A 15499-nucleotide genomic window follows, 5' to 3' on the forward strand; every position below is an offset into this window, starting at 1 on the left:
GAGGATGTCCTTGCTTTTCCTATTAAGATGGACTTCCATAACCCTCCATGTTCCTGGAGACCCCACCTCAGGATTTCTCTCAGGAAGGTCTGTGGTGTCTTCTGTGTCCCCTCCTGCGGCTGCCCAGGCAGCTCCCACGGCCTGCCCGCCGCCCTGAAAGCCACCCCGCTCTCCTACCCTGGTATTTGTCTTTCATTTCCTGACACAGTCCCGTTCCCGTCTCCAGGCCCCTCCAACACAAACAGGCCGGCTGGTGTCCACACACAGACTGCCCTGCTGGCACGGGCACTGGCGCTTTCCTGCTGCTGCCCCCTCTCCTTCCTCCCTGCCCACCTCCTCCGCTGGCCCTGCAGGAGCTGCCGCCTCCTCCCTGTGTGGGAGGAAGGAGCTCGGAAAAGCGCCCGGAGCTGGAGCTGGCAGGCCCAGGGCTTTCCACTTGGAGGAAACGCTGCATTTTTCACCTTTAACCCAGAAAAATATGGTTCTCAGAAAGCTTGTTTTTAGCACTGTGAGTTCCCAAAGGAGGAAGAATAGGCAGTAGTAGGAGGGGCCCCCAGCCCCTCTGAGCTCCAACAGCAACCCCCACCCCAGAATGCCCTTCTTCCTGGGAGGGAATGACCCAGGGGCAGCCTGCAGAGGCCCAGCTGCAGGAAAATAAAGGCAGAGAATTCCAGCTCCAAGTGGAAAGACAATACTTTAGGAGAGGAGCCTGGACAAGGCGTGAGCTGCTTCCCACCTCCTCCCTGCCTCTTCCAGCTTCTGCCCAGTCCAGGAACGCACAGTAGTTGCCCTTGGAGCTGGGGGTCAGTCCGGGCACACCCACCACCGCCCAGACCCTTAGCTGAGAAGGGGGTAAGATTAGCTTATCAAAGGCGGGACGACATTCTCCAGCACTTTCTCCCTGCAGTGGGGAGAGAGCTGCCAGCATGAAATCAAAATTAGAATCCGAAATCAGGGGTCTTACAGCTTTAGCCCACTCCCACATTATTTCTCAACATGGAGATGTGGGTCGTCCGACGGTATCCTACCTGGGGACTTAGCCGGCACACGCTCAACAGAGAAGGGAAAATGTAAGCAGCCCTGCCTCAACCATTGTGAGGCCAGAAGTCCCAGGGCTGCTGGCATTTAAGCTGGTGGGTCCCGTGGAAGTGAGAGGCTGCCGTTAGGAAGTTCCAGCTTACAGGTGGCTATGTTCAGGCCAGCAAAATGACTAATCCAATGCAACAGCATGAGCTGGCTTCTGGGCTAGGCCCTGTGAGTAACCGCACCGCAACCTCACAGTCAAAGAATGTTCACATATTTGATCTTCATAACAGTCCTCCTCCTATGATGGCCGGAGCAGATGGGCATGGACTGTTTGACTTAGGAAGACGGACGCTGGCCAGAAAGACCGGGTGACTTGCCCGGGGTGCCACCACGAGGACGCAGCAACGATGCTGTGCCATGGAGCTTTTCTGCCCTTACCCTGACCTCTGGTCAGGTGCAGTCTGCCCAGGGACACCTGCATTGTTGAGGGACATTCCGGGGCTCCCTTGGGTTAGCTGTCGTGGACAGTATAGTCATGTAAGTGAGGGAGATTCAGACAAAGGTCAGGTCCCAAGAGTCTGCTTGCCAGCGCATGCCATTTTCTCATCACAGCCCTGAATCTGCCGTCTTTCAAAGCCCTTCTGTTGCAGGGACTCTGGGTTGAGCAAATCTGAAAGCAGAAGCTAAAGAGCTAGTCCAGCGGGGTGGGATTCAGGACCCTCTACAGGCAATTGGGTGTGGGTTAAATTCTTTTCCCTTCCCTCCTTTGCTTTCATCTCCACAAATAACCTCCATAACCCTGGGGAGTGGTTGCAAGCTATTTCTGCCCAGGGGCATGTTCCCCTGGGCCCCTGCCTCGCCCCGGCCAAGCCACGAGCTGAAAGAGCAGGGCGGGCAGCCGGGAAAGGCCTCCCCTGCCGCTCCTCTTCTTCCCGTTTGCTCTTGCTGAGGCATCTTTGTCCTAGAAAGTTCATAGCTCCCAGGAGCACTTGCCTTTTCCTGGAAAGACAGGAGAGAGAACATGATGTCTGAGCACTTGGGAGGAGGTCTCCTCTTTTCTATTTATCCATCTTGTCTCTCAGTTTTGCTCAAGATGCAAATGGTGTCCAGAGGCATAGAAATTTCCCAGCATGTGGCATGGCCTCCCCCGATGTCCCAGCGCTCACCTCCAAGCCAGGGCCCGGCCCGGGGGTATGGCCTCCCCGGATGGCCTGCTGTTAAGGGGCTACAGCTCTGACTTGGCTAGGAGAGGACTTGAGTTGGAATGTCTCTTCGAAGGAAGGCCAGGGAGGCTCAAGAAATTTGCCATTTATACTCACTTAATAACAAAAGTAAGAGGCACCAGGCCAGGGGCTTAGCTAAGGAAAGCCCTGTTAGGAAATTGGCCAAAAGAAAGCAGAGGCAGAGAAAATGGACTATGAGGCAAAAAGAGCTGTGGGAGGAGAGGGGTGTGGGGCCGCAGGGGTCGCAAGGCTCGCTGCGTGGTGACCTCAGGTCCTGCTGGCAGCATTCCATGTTCTCACTGAACATGGGGTTCAGAGAGCAACTGTGGGGTGGGGTTCGGAATGAAATGGGGGGCCCTGTCTAATACAGTGGAAAGTGGAACATGTGCTGATTGCTTGTCCAGGCCACATTCATACCACCTCAGAAATGAAGGTAGCCCGGGCGGTCTCTGCTCCAGCTCCACATGGGGCTAGAGAGGTAAGAGGATGTGCCTAGGGCTGGGGCCCTTCCCTTATCCATGTGACTGCCTCTGGCCTGGAAGCCGGGAGCCCCTGGGAGTGTGTTGGGAGGCTTTGGGGGTGTGGGGATGGAGGGTGGAGAGCCGATGGCCTACGGGCCCTCACAAGGATTGCTGTAGTTGTCCCCTCCAGGCACTCGCCCACACAAGGTTGGTTCACATTTCACTGACACTCACTGAGGACGCACTATTCACAAACCAGCCCCTGGCCAAAGTGCCAGTGAGGATATCAAGGATAGAGAGGACTCAGCTCCGCGTCAAGGTGTCGCCTGGGCTGTGGTCTCACCTGAGGCTCATTGGCTCTTTGCTTCTTCAAAGCCAGGGGAGACTTTCTTTAGGCAGGGCCCAGTCCCTCTCAGAAGAGCTCTCCTGAATAGGTCGCCCGCCCATGATCATCACCTATTAACTCCAAGTCAATTGATGAGTAGCCTAACCGTGGGAGCGACAATCCATCATTTCCACAGTTCCACGCAAGCATCTTGGGGGCCTTCGTAGAGTCCTGCCTACTACAACCCTGATCAACTCTAACTTTCAGTCTCTCCCACCTCCAGATGATACCTCCCCAAAAACCAAGTTCGTTTTCCTAAAATGCACCTTCTGTCCTGTGCTATCCCAACTAAAGGTTACGCCACGGTCAGCTGCATCCCTAAACAATGAGTCAAACACTCAGGATGAGGGGGGTTCTGTTCTCAGAGAGCATAACCGTATTTTAAAATTCCTATTTATAGTTCTTGAAAATCCTGTGTTCCTGGGGTCCAGGGACCCTTTGCCGTGACTAAGGACCTAGGCTGGGGTACAGCTGATGGTGTGGGTGCCCAGGGGGACTGAGGAAATTGTCAGGCAGCTGCCCTTTCCAGTGGCCACTCAGCATGACCCCAAGCAGCCCACATCTTAGAAGAGATAGCAGGGAAGCCATGGAACTCTGCGTCGGAATCTTCGGTAGCCAGTTACTCATAAAAGACCACATCAAAAAGTTGGTTTGGGTGTTTTTGTGTATAAGGTGCCAATGACTTTTAGTATGAAATTCAGATATCAAACTAATGCCAAACACTTTTGTTTGAGTTTCAGAGTTATCCATTATTTAATGAAAAGTATGAATATAGAAAAATGTCCAGAATACAGAATTAAATAGTTCATCCATACATTGGGATTTCATATATCCATGAAAGAGTACCATAGAAGTGTTCTATTTATGTGAAAAGATTTTCAAAATATGTGAAATAAAAATTCAAGTTCCAAAATAGAATCTACAATTCCCTTTTATATATGCACACATATACATATATATGAATAGACATGTACATATATATACACACATTCACATAGGAAAATATTTCTGAAAGGATAAAAAGTAAAATGTTGAAAAGACCTAATGCTGCATAAAAAGATTGTGTGGGCCTAGCATGTTGCTCACCCCTGTAATCCCAGCACTTTGGGAGGCTGAGGCAGGCAGATCATGAGGTCAGGAGTTTGAGACCAGCCTGGCCAACATGGTGAAACCCCGTCTCTACTAAAAAATACAAACAATTAGCTGGGTTTGGTGGCATGAGCATGTAGTCCCAGCTACTTGGGAGGCCAAGGCAGGAGAATCGCTTGAACTCTGGGAGTTGGAGGTTGCAGTGAGCCGAGATCGCACCACTGCACTCCAGCCTGGGTGACAGAGCAAGATTCTGTCTCGGCAAAAAAATAAAAAATAAAAAAAAATTGTGTGATTTCTTTTTCTTTACCATTGATTTTCTAGTTTTTCTTCAGTGAGTATTTTTTGTTCTGTCCACTCAGGATATCACCTCTTTTGGACGGACTGGTCTTTCTCCAACTCTTGTGAAAATGTCCTTTGAATAGAACCTCTGTCCAGCCACAGGACTGAACCAGGGATGAGCACATGGCAAGCCAGGCCAGAGTCCTCATGGCGAGCTGGGGAGGATTCTCCTGATGGCAAGGCCATAAGCTTGGATGAGCCTGGACCGTGGGCCCAGATGCTTGAGGAGGTCTTGCTTGAGGGAAGCAAGTTTTGTGTATAAGGAAATATGTGTTATTTCCAGGTGGAATAGGAGACTACAGTGGTGTGGCCTGAGAAACATGCCAGGGCTTACCTGCCCACAAAGTAGATGCCTGAAATATCAGAGCCAAGACTATCTTCCAGAGAAGCAGATACGCAGTTTAGGGAAGAGGGACGGGGGCCAGAATGGATCACTTGGTCATGCAAGTTGTCCATGCAAGTTGAAGGATACAGAGAACCTGACTCACAGAAAATGAAAACAAGGTTCAAATTGGGGAGAAGATGGCAGAGGGCAGAGGTGACAGACAATGGGTAGAAGGACTCTAACCTGTTGTCACTTCGGATAAAGGCCATTTATCTCCCATCTGCTGTTACCAAAGAGGTAAGAAGATAAGGGTAAATTTCTGTCCAGGGAGAAGAAGGTAATTGCATTCAACACATACTTAAGCATCTACTACAAGGCAAGATGGCCCAAATCTGGGGCAGGAGCTGCTTTGATCTACCACAGGGAGCCTCCCATCCTTGTCCTTAACCAGGGTTCCCTTGTCTTACACACTCTAAGACTATCTCACAAGGGATCACCCTCTGTAGGATCACGCTCTGTAAAATAACATATTTCTGATACCCAGGGAAACACATTAAACCACGTTTTTCTCAAGGTGCATTTAAAGAATATTTATTAAGCACCTGAGATGTGGCAGATCCTAAACTAAGCTTCATGGATGTAAGAGCCCGAGACATTGTTCAATTCCCATTCCCAGATCAAGCGTTACGATTGCGCTTGGTGCCGTGGGGACACGCAGGCCTGGGAAGGCACAGGACTGAGGGCCTGGCGATGCTGGAGAAGGCTTCTCTGAGCCAGCAAGGCCTCAACTGGGCCCTGCAGATGGAAGAAGTTGTCTAAGTGAAGCCCCTGCATTCACTCTGTGGGGACAGATGCCATGGCTCCCCTGCAGGCCCTGAGCTGTGCAGCTCCTCTCTGTGTAACTGGGAGAGATGACCTAAGGAGCAGCCAAACAAGTGCAGAGGCATTTATACCTTTAAGGCCTTAGGTATTCCTGTAGTTTCTCAAGAGGAGGCATGGGTAGCAAACATCCACTCTGTTGGGAACATGATGTACTCTGTCTAATCTTCCCTAGTCCTGCAAAGGTGGGCATGAAGAGCCACGTTTCAGAGATGAGGACACGGGGAGAGGCTGAATTTAACTCTCCAAAGGTTATCCTGGTAGTAAGTTGTGATGCTGTGATGGGAGCCAGGCCTGTGAAACCTCCTGCAATGCAGTGGCTGACTCGGAAAAGGTGTGAACCCGGCCTCAGCCAACACAGGAAAGGAAAGGAGCAACAATGGCAATTGAGGAAATTAGACTCTAGGTTCCATTCTGAAGGTGGCATGTTGCCTGCACTGGTAAATGGGCAATTTAGGACTACGAGGGTCCATCTGTTCTCAACACTCTGCTTCCTCAAGGCTTTCAGACTCTGGCTTGCAACAACTCCAAGGATGGTGTAGGTGAGGGGACTATGTAAGTGCCTCTAGAGGCTCAACCTCGAGTAGAGTTAAGGCAGGCTGAGGGCAGGAGGGGAAGAAAGATTTGTTTGAGCTAAAGCTTGACATTCATACCTTTCGAAGGTTTGGAGACAGAGGTTCATACACTGGGGTTGCATTCATTTTAAAGTTATTTCCACTTAAAAGTTTTTTTTTGTTTGAGATGGAGTTTTGCTCTTGTCACCCAGACTGGAGTGCAATGGTGTGATCTAGGCTCACTGCAACCTGCACCTCCCAGGTTTAAGCAATTTTCCTGCCTCAGCCTCCCTCAGCCTCCCGAGTAGCTGGGATTACAGGCGTGCGCCACCACCTCTGGCTAATTTTTTGTATTTTTAGTAGAGACGGGGTTTCACCACGTTGGCCAGGCTGGTCTCAAACTCCTGACCTCATGATCCACCCGCCTCGGCCTCCCAAAGTGCTGGTATTACAGGCGTGAGCCACTGCATCTGGCCATCACTGAACAGTTTTTATCAAGATCATCCTCAAAAGCTTTTCTTATCTCTAATCTGAAACTCATCACCCAGGGATAAAATCATCTCCAATTTAAGCACAAATCAGTTCAAGGCATCTCTTGTTACTTCAACTTCCCTGGGACCAGCACAATGAATATTTTCAATTCAGTTTTATTGTTGATCACTCCAGGAGAAAGCTAGTAAGATCAAATTCATAAGCCACTCAAAACAAGCTATTATAGTTCGTTTTGAATAACTTGTTTGTAAGCTAACATTTTAGTTGACATTGAATACCTTTAACATTTTTTTCATACATCTCTATCTTTTCCCCCAATAATTTCATCATTCTTCTCTGATCCTTTTTAAAAGTTCCTGGGTCTGAGGGTGTTATACATTTTGACTCAAGAACTTACCATCTGGGAAACAAGTTATGCACTGAGAATCCCCAAAGGACAGGCCATATGTATGTACTTCCTTGCACTTAAATACTAACATATTTTTCACAATTAAGTTGGTCTGGAGTTTCTTCTGGTTAAATCCAGGCCCATTCATGTTTCAATCTGGCTAAGTCTAGGCTATACATATGACTAAGGACTTAATTTCTCCATTTTTATCTATTTAAGGTCACTTTGGCTGGGCGCGGTGGCTCACGCCTGTAATCCCAGCACTTTGGGAGGCTGAGGCGGGCGGATCACGAGGTCAGGAGATCGAGACCATCCTGGCTAACACGGTGAAACCCCATCTCTACTAAAAAATACAAAAAGTTAGCCGGGCGCGGTGGCGGGCACCTGTAGTCCCAGCTGCTCGGGAGGCAGGAGCATGGCGTGAACCCGGGAGGCGGAGCTTGCAGTGAGCCAAGATCACGCCACTGCACTCCAATCTGGACCACAGAGCCAGACTCCGTCTCAAAAAAAAAAAAAAAAAGAAAGAAAAGATCACTTTATACTTTAAAATTACTGGTTTTGCTAAATCTGACTGTATTTCCTAATAGGTTGAAATAAAATTTTGATACATTCTCAGAATCTTCAGGAATGTTTAAGCTATTTTCAGAGGGCATAAACTAAAAACCATTACTTTAAAGACCAGTATTTATTATTTATTTGCCAATGTTGGATTCCCACTATTTGATTATTTTTATGCTAACTTCTCAGGTAAACAATAATGATTTAATGGACAGATGGATGTCACACCAATGGCACAGCAGTGTATTCAAATGTTACAAATACATCCATAGTGCTATGTGATTGCTTTACAACCACAGTATTTCTTACGGGATAGAACAAAAAAATACAACAACGAAGCAGGCACCACTTCTCCTAAGTGTGTAACATGGGGAAAAACCCAATAATGCCCAAGTCTGTCAGTGTAAGATGTAAGAAAATATATTTATTTTTTCCATGACAATACTATGATAAAATTGTTAAATACATGCATGTTTTAAAAACAGACATAAGTAACATCTTTAGAGTTAACAGCCAAGCATACTAGTTTTACATTTATGGTGTTTTAGTAATAGATTACTTATTTTCTATGTTTTTGCTATAATCATGTTTTCCAAAAGATACAGTAACTAAATTCTGAAATTATACAATGATATAAAGTGTCCAAATTTCCCATTCTAACAGCAATTTAATATCCAAATTTTCACAAGGCAGGAAATACTTCAGTTATCATCTAAGTGGAGTTGTTTTATTCCATATTACTCTCAGAATTCTGTGAATCAGACTGAATCACACACACATACTTCGTCTACAGTTTTCTTCCTGTATATGTGTATTTAAATGTTTCCTTATACAATTAAACATGATTTTAGGTACAGCACATCACAACTGATCATTCACCTTAAAAAAAAAAAGTATCTGTAGTGGTAACATTTCAAGAAATGAAAAAGGGAACAGTTTGGGATCCGCAGTTTCTCCCTATCTTCTTTCAGCGACATTTACAAGCACTTGACCAAACAAAAATTAGTAAACAGTTACTAGTATTTATAAAAAACTTAAAATATTTAACATATAATACTCACTTTAAAAAAACATTCATTCTACAAACAATCTTATAAAAGACAGAAACTTATATCTGTTCACAGTATGTGTATTTTGTAAACAGTAATTCACTATAATGCAGTTTTGAAAGTAAAAACAGGTAATTTCCTAGTGTTATAAGGACCTTGACTTATGGCCAGCTAATGAAAGAGAAGAAAACTTAACATTCTTACTGGGAAAGTTAAGTATTTTGAAATGATTTATTTTACCTTTCAACATACCTTTAAGGTGGTACTATTTTAAATCTAGGATGTCTATCTACCTAGGCCAATCTTTGCAAGCAATTCTGAATCAAAATGTATTTAAGAAAAAGCCATGCTCTTTTTTGAGAAAATAACAGGATAAAACAAATGCCAGGAAGGGCATCAATCACATAATACCTACACCTCTGCAACAATGAAAGGCTTCTTTTTCGTGTTGTCTCCTGCTACTCACAATGTTATTTATATTTTTCCTAAATATTATGTTGGAAGGAAAAATTAAATGGAAGGAACCACTAGTTTATGATATATTAGAAAAAATGGGAAAAAGTATTTGGAATCAAACTGGGAGAAGAATGTTTAACAAAAATTGTATGAAAACCATTATTCAGTGTTCTTTTCTATGATCAATTGCAAAAACACTAATGTTAAACCTAACAGTTAATTTTTCCATGTTACAAATGAAAATTGTATTACCACCTAGAGATATTTTGATCTTTTATAATACACTACTGGAATGTTTAGGAAAATAGTTCAGAAGTTGAAAGTTACCCATTTAAAATGGAATAATTCTAAACGAAAGTACACTTTAAATGTGTAAGGAAATTAAACAACTTAAGTGAGCCATTCAATCTGGTGTGCAAAGTATTTTAGTCTTATGTGCAACACACAGGATCTATGTTGTTAGCTTTTTTTTTTTTTTTTAAAGTTCTGATTGGCTACTGTAAAGGCAATCTTAGAAGACACACGTAAATATAATATAAATCAATTTTCTTATCAAGTAGACATTTTCTCCACTCACATCTCTTAGTTTTTGGGGTATTCAGTCCCAGCAGCCAAAAAAAATAATGTAAATTATTAATATTTTGTTTCTGGTTAATGTTCAATCAGTTTTTCTTTTATAAGAGCTTTTGATTTATTGTTCTATGGTTCTTTAGCTAGGCACTTATACATAAAAACATTCAGAGTTTCCCCTTAACACACTACTTTTAATTCTCACGAAAATGTTGCACAGTTAGAATTTGTCTTGCATAGATAAATTCTGTTTATAACATGGACTCTGATAATCCAAATATTAATATTCCTAATATAGGGAAAAATAAGCACCATTCATGGCTAAAAATAATAGAATCCTGTCATAACCCAATATCGTAAGGATCTGGATATATTCTAGACCAAATCACACTCCCTGAAACATTACCATGTACAATAAAGCCTGACATATCAGCCAACTAATTGAATGCTATCCTTAATCCTTTACATTGGCACTAAAAATAGTTCATCTGTAATAAGCATGAATGTGACCATGTAATAATTAACAGCATAACTGAAAAGGAATAAAAAATATAACCACCATAGCAAAATAAGGGGTTTAAGTGTTATTAATGGCCCTGGTACATAATCCATAAAGATATAAATGAACCAAACTCAAGCCAAGTTAATTTCCAATGATATTCTAAGGCTAAGTCTAAAAGATGAACGTTCTGTAACTTTGGCCATAAATCATTTTCTTCTATGAAAATTTTCTTCTAGAATAAATAAGATGGGCATGACAGCATGAAACTTCATTTCAGCAGGAAATAAAGACTTAAAATAGACGCTTTCAAGAAAAAGTTTATCAAGAGAATGAGTTCTGAATTAGTGAACCTCACACATGGACACACTGTTGGGCAGAACACACGCTGGCTGGTACAAACATGCCCCAGTTGCATACCCATCAAATAAGAAGGAAGTATGAACACTTAAAATTATGGAGAAATAAATATCTAGTGATAACAGGCATGAGCCCTTCCTCAGTTTTCATTCAAACCATGCAGTCACTTCCAAAGTAGATTTGAATCTTTGAGTCAATAGTCTCAGATCTACACAACCTAGATTTTGATGTGTATCGCCCTTCAGGAAAATGCTGTTGAATCTGTGACACTCTGGGATAGGACTCCGTCAAGAAAATTAGTTACTGAGCTTTCACGATGTGTCTAGTTTTTGTAGCTAATAATCCCCCATTTTACTCTGAGATGCCCAATTTTACCCTTTCAAAATAAGAAAAAAAGGCATTTCATAAAATGCACACAAATTTTAACATAATTCAAAATAGAGAATAGCAAAAATAACCTTAGAACGAACAAACAAAAAAATTTTTATCAGATTATATACCTGAGCGATAGAAAACTTTGAGATAATGTTTTCAAAATATTGACATGTTAATGAATATTTTACTTTCAAAATACCATAAAATTGATTTTAATTTCCCTTTGGAAGAAAACATTCCCTGGTCTCCTTCATTAAATTACAAATAATTACCCAAATACAAAAAGGACTTGTAATGTTTGTTAAATATGGACGGCATGAAGACAATTAAGAAACTACAGGACTTATTTCCAACAAGAATACAATGTGCATGAAGTTTTGAAAATGTGACTTTTTACCACAGTTTCTGAGAGTGTAATAGTACTAAATGTTCTAAATGTAATCTTTCAGATCCATGAGCCGTGAAAGTAATGCTGGTTTGGAAAATGAGGTTGATACTTCCTCTCTTAAACTTCTCAATGAATGGCTGCTTCTGTTTCTAGGCTGCAGGAACAAAGCACCTCTATCACATAAGCACATAAACACACAACTCAACTATCCAGACACTCAGGGCCACAGTCTCAAATCCAGGGCTGCATAAATTCAACAAGCTGATGACCTAGATTGCACACATGTGCTAATCTATGCACTATATGATTCACGAGTTCATCTAATGTTAAAAGTCTAGCTAACTCTTTAATAATGTAATATTAAATATTATTTATTTAAAATGGTCACTCATAAATGAGCCCCATAATGACCTCCATTCCTTGGAAGGGAAGCTTGAGTTGAAACTGGCTTGTAAGTGAATTGACTCATAAGAGAGGTAAAAATATGTCTTACATGAATTACTATCCCACAGATATGATGGAACATAATGCTAGTTTGACATTTAGATTTTTCTAACCAATGACTGGGCTTTCACTGAAGAGGAAAAGAGGGATTTCTCAATTATTTTCCCAGTCAGTAAGGGCTGGAGAGAACACATCTAGCTCTGCCTCTAACTAGTCCTTAATTGTCGCTTCCAAGGGAGAAGCCACAAATCTAACTGGACAGAGCACAATCAGTATGAGAACACCTTGTAAATGCAGGCATGCAACCAGCATTGACAAACAGTGCACATTTACCAGTGTCTCAGACAACTGGACATGCGACTGATCTCTCCTTCCCACTTCCCTCTCCTCTTCCCGTGTTGTTGCTCTCCCTACACACACAGGTGGAGTGGGAGGAGAGGTAATATCCTGGGATCTGCACAAGGGTCTAGCTGTCTTCAATTCGATGAGGAAAAAGAAGGAAAACCGCTTTGGCCTCAGACACAAACCACACTCTTTTAAGCATACAGCAACTTATAAGGAGCTTGCCCAGACTTAATAGTGTTACTCTGCTTCTCATTAAGCTAGTGATCCTTGTGTATGAAACTCCAGAAGTAGGGGAAAGGTGAGTGATATTCTGCACTTTTTTCATACAGAAAAAACAGTGAAGTCTTGCAGAGAACGAAAGGACTTAAGAGCCCCAGTGATATTCATCATTAGCCAAACAAATGAGTCGTTATATAGGTTAGAAAGGGCCCTGGATCCAGATGGTCACAGTTGAAATGCATATATATTGACAGACAAAGATCAAACAATCTCTTCTGGCCTTTTCTGGTTATCTCAGGTTAGTGTCGTTTAGAGCAATAAACGTTTACTGTAGCCAACGCCTATCCTTGTCCTGGAGAGATAAAGTATGGGATTGATATATTTCAACAGGGAACAAGGCAGGAGTTGAGGGCAAGCAGACTATGGTAACAGCAAAATTTGGCAGGGAGAGAAGGCAGCCCTAGATCTCATGTCTGGGGTGGAAGCTAAGGGAAGGAGCCAAAGAGGATACAAAGGAAGACAAGAGAACACTATTTAGGGATGGCTCTGATTGGATATATTTTTCATTACTGAACATTTCTATGAACTATTATATAGTTTTAATATACTATGTATGTACAAAATGAATTGCATTTCACTCCAAATTTCCACAGATCATAAAGCTCAGAAATTTAGCTGAATCCTAGCAGTTAAAATCAGGATTCATACACAGAGAACGTAAATAGATTTTGTCCCTTGTCACTCTGGCTTTTTTCCACAACATGGTTTTTAAAAATATACAATATGAGCTTCAAAAAAATTAACTGATCCATTATTTGTAAATACATTACAGAACCTCAGATGATAAAAAACAAAAAACCAAAAAACCAAACAAAAAAGGCATATCTTATTTGGACACTTAAAATTTTCAAGTACTTTTGCCTTAACTATGAAAAGGTAAAATACACAGGCAACCTGAGGGCAAGGAAAATACAACATACACTTTTTAGTTTTTCCTTCTGCTTTTCCAAGAACCACAATCACTCCAGACATCGCTTATGAGAAACAAGGGTGGGCAGAGGATGCTGTGCTGAAGGCACCCAACTATGCACAGCTCACCAAGCAATTGCTACACCTGCAACACAGGCATGCCCGTGGATTCAGATTGGTTTATGACAGTTACTAAGAAATAGCCCTTGGGTAACTGTTCCTGTAAGAAGCATTCTCTCTTTAGTTTTATATTTAAAAATGTGAGTACTGGATCAGATAATCTGGCATGATGAAAAGACTCATGAGCAGGAGGACATCCACTAGGAGGTGTCAAAGATCACCACTGCCTGGGTAGCCAGGCTCAACGGCATGGTCTCCTCAGGAGGAACGAAACGGAACGAAACCCAATCAGAATACAGACAGCTAATGCTGCTAGATATTGCTTAGTAGTCATCTCACATAGTAAATCACTGGAATTATATGCTTATGAATAATATTGAATTTGTTCATATAAAGCTGTCACTATCACAAAATAAAATGATTTAAAAGAAACATGGGTCTACAGTCTTAGAAATGTAAATCTTAAATATCAGGGCAACCAACTGAAATAATGGAAGCAAGCATAAAAGCTAAAAAATAATGAAAAGGCTTGCAAAACCTATCACAGCAAGAAAACATGATTATGATTTGGGCTGGTCAGTGTCACACTTGTTTTCAAAGTTTGTACCCCTGAGACAACTGTTTGATAACCATTATACAGTAGGCACAGAAATCAGCATACTTTATCAAACAAAACACTAAATCACTGTCGCTACATCAAAAATTATATTAATTTTTGTGAATGCTGTGGATAGAGGAGAATAATCTTAGAAGTTTTCAAATCTGTGCTTGGTTTTCATCTAGAAAGGAGTAAACGTCAGGCAAATAAACATCACCTGTTACTTGGACATTTTCTCCCTGGCCTGCAAATCCACTTGCAGTTCCACCAAGTATACATATGAGAAAACCACAAACAACAGAACAGAAAACAGTTGCGGCGGGATTTGTTTTACATGTACGTACAAGTAGGTATTAGCCTTGAAATGCTTCTTGAAGGTAGAGTACATGAGAATTCTTTGGCTTGATCACAAAGAGCTCCAAATCTTGAATTTTGTGGATTGAGGATTCTGAGTCACTATACTTTGGCTTTTAGACTACATTAAAAGCACATGAACACTTTTAGTGTAACTTAACATGTAGTGAAGTTCACCTCCTAACAATACTTCACAGGATCCCTCCAAGAATGCCCAGTGCTGATATAGCAACACTAGCAATAAGAGCTTATTGAGATGGCCGACTGAAGTGACACGCTGATACTGTTAATCGTTTGGTTTGTTCTGAAAAAAGTTTGTAAAGGACCACCCTCCTCCATTAGATTTAGGAGAGTCTTCATCTTTAGGAGGAATCAAAAATTGTCGGGAATTAATGGAGCATGGACTTCCAAATGAGACAATCTCACTGTTGCTGTCTATGGATCTAGGAGAGTCTGGAGACACTAAATTCCACGTATTTACATTGGCCTGAGGTCTGTAACCCACAGTTTTCTCTAAGTCCTCTTCTGCAGCTATATCTTCCACAGTAGAATTAACGGGGAGGTGCATCTGTGGTTTATAGCCTGCCCCTCCTACAGGGTCATTTTCTTGTTCTTCTGCTGGTTTTGCTTGAGGCTGATACATCGACTGAACATCAATGTAAATGACCTGTGCAGTCCCTCCAGCTTCATCTGCTGCTGGGTTTGGTATTTCTTCTTCAATGATGGGTGGACAATAGGACACAACCACATGGTTTTCAGGCTCTGCATCAGAGCGATCTTCAGGACGCTCAGCTACTGGAGAAATTATTTCTGTATCTTCTATTTTAGGAAACGCTGATCGAGTTTCCAGAACCTCAACATTATTTGGGGTACAAGGATTCATTTCCAATGTCTTAAGACCACTGCTTCCCTAGAAATAAATTTAAAAATGGTGATTAAAAATAGCACTAAATGCTACTGCAATGCTCCTCCTACAAACAGGGACACCTTTTTCCCCAAATCTGCTTGTAAACAGGTGCCTCTACTACTCT

At 42.4% G+C, this 15499-nt stretch overlaps 1 protein-coding gene across 3 annotated transcripts in view; it reads right to left on the reverse strand.

Annotated features, from left to right (window-relative positions):
- Positions 1-8126: 8126 nt before the first annotated feature.
- LIFR (LIF receptor alpha) overlaps positions 8127-15499 on the reverse strand; it is a 121297-nt gene continuing 113924 nt past the window's right edge. For all 3 annotated transcript variants that reach the window (XM_025388641.1, XM_025388643.1, XM_025388642.1), the window contains exon 20: positions 8127-15378. In XM_025388641.1, the coding sequence (XP_025244426.1) occupies positions 14755-15378 (624 nt within the window). In that variant the 3' untranslated portion in view covers positions 8127-14754. The remainder of the gene's footprint in view (positions 15379-15499) is intronic.

The sequence above is a fragment of the Theropithecus gelada genome, chromosome 6, assembly GCF_003255815.1.
Source record: "Theropithecus gelada isolate Dixy chromosome 6, Tgel_1.0, whole genome shotgun sequence".
NCBI classification, from domain to species: Eukaryota; Metazoa; Chordata; class Mammalia; order Primates; family Cercopithecidae; genus Theropithecus; species Theropithecus gelada.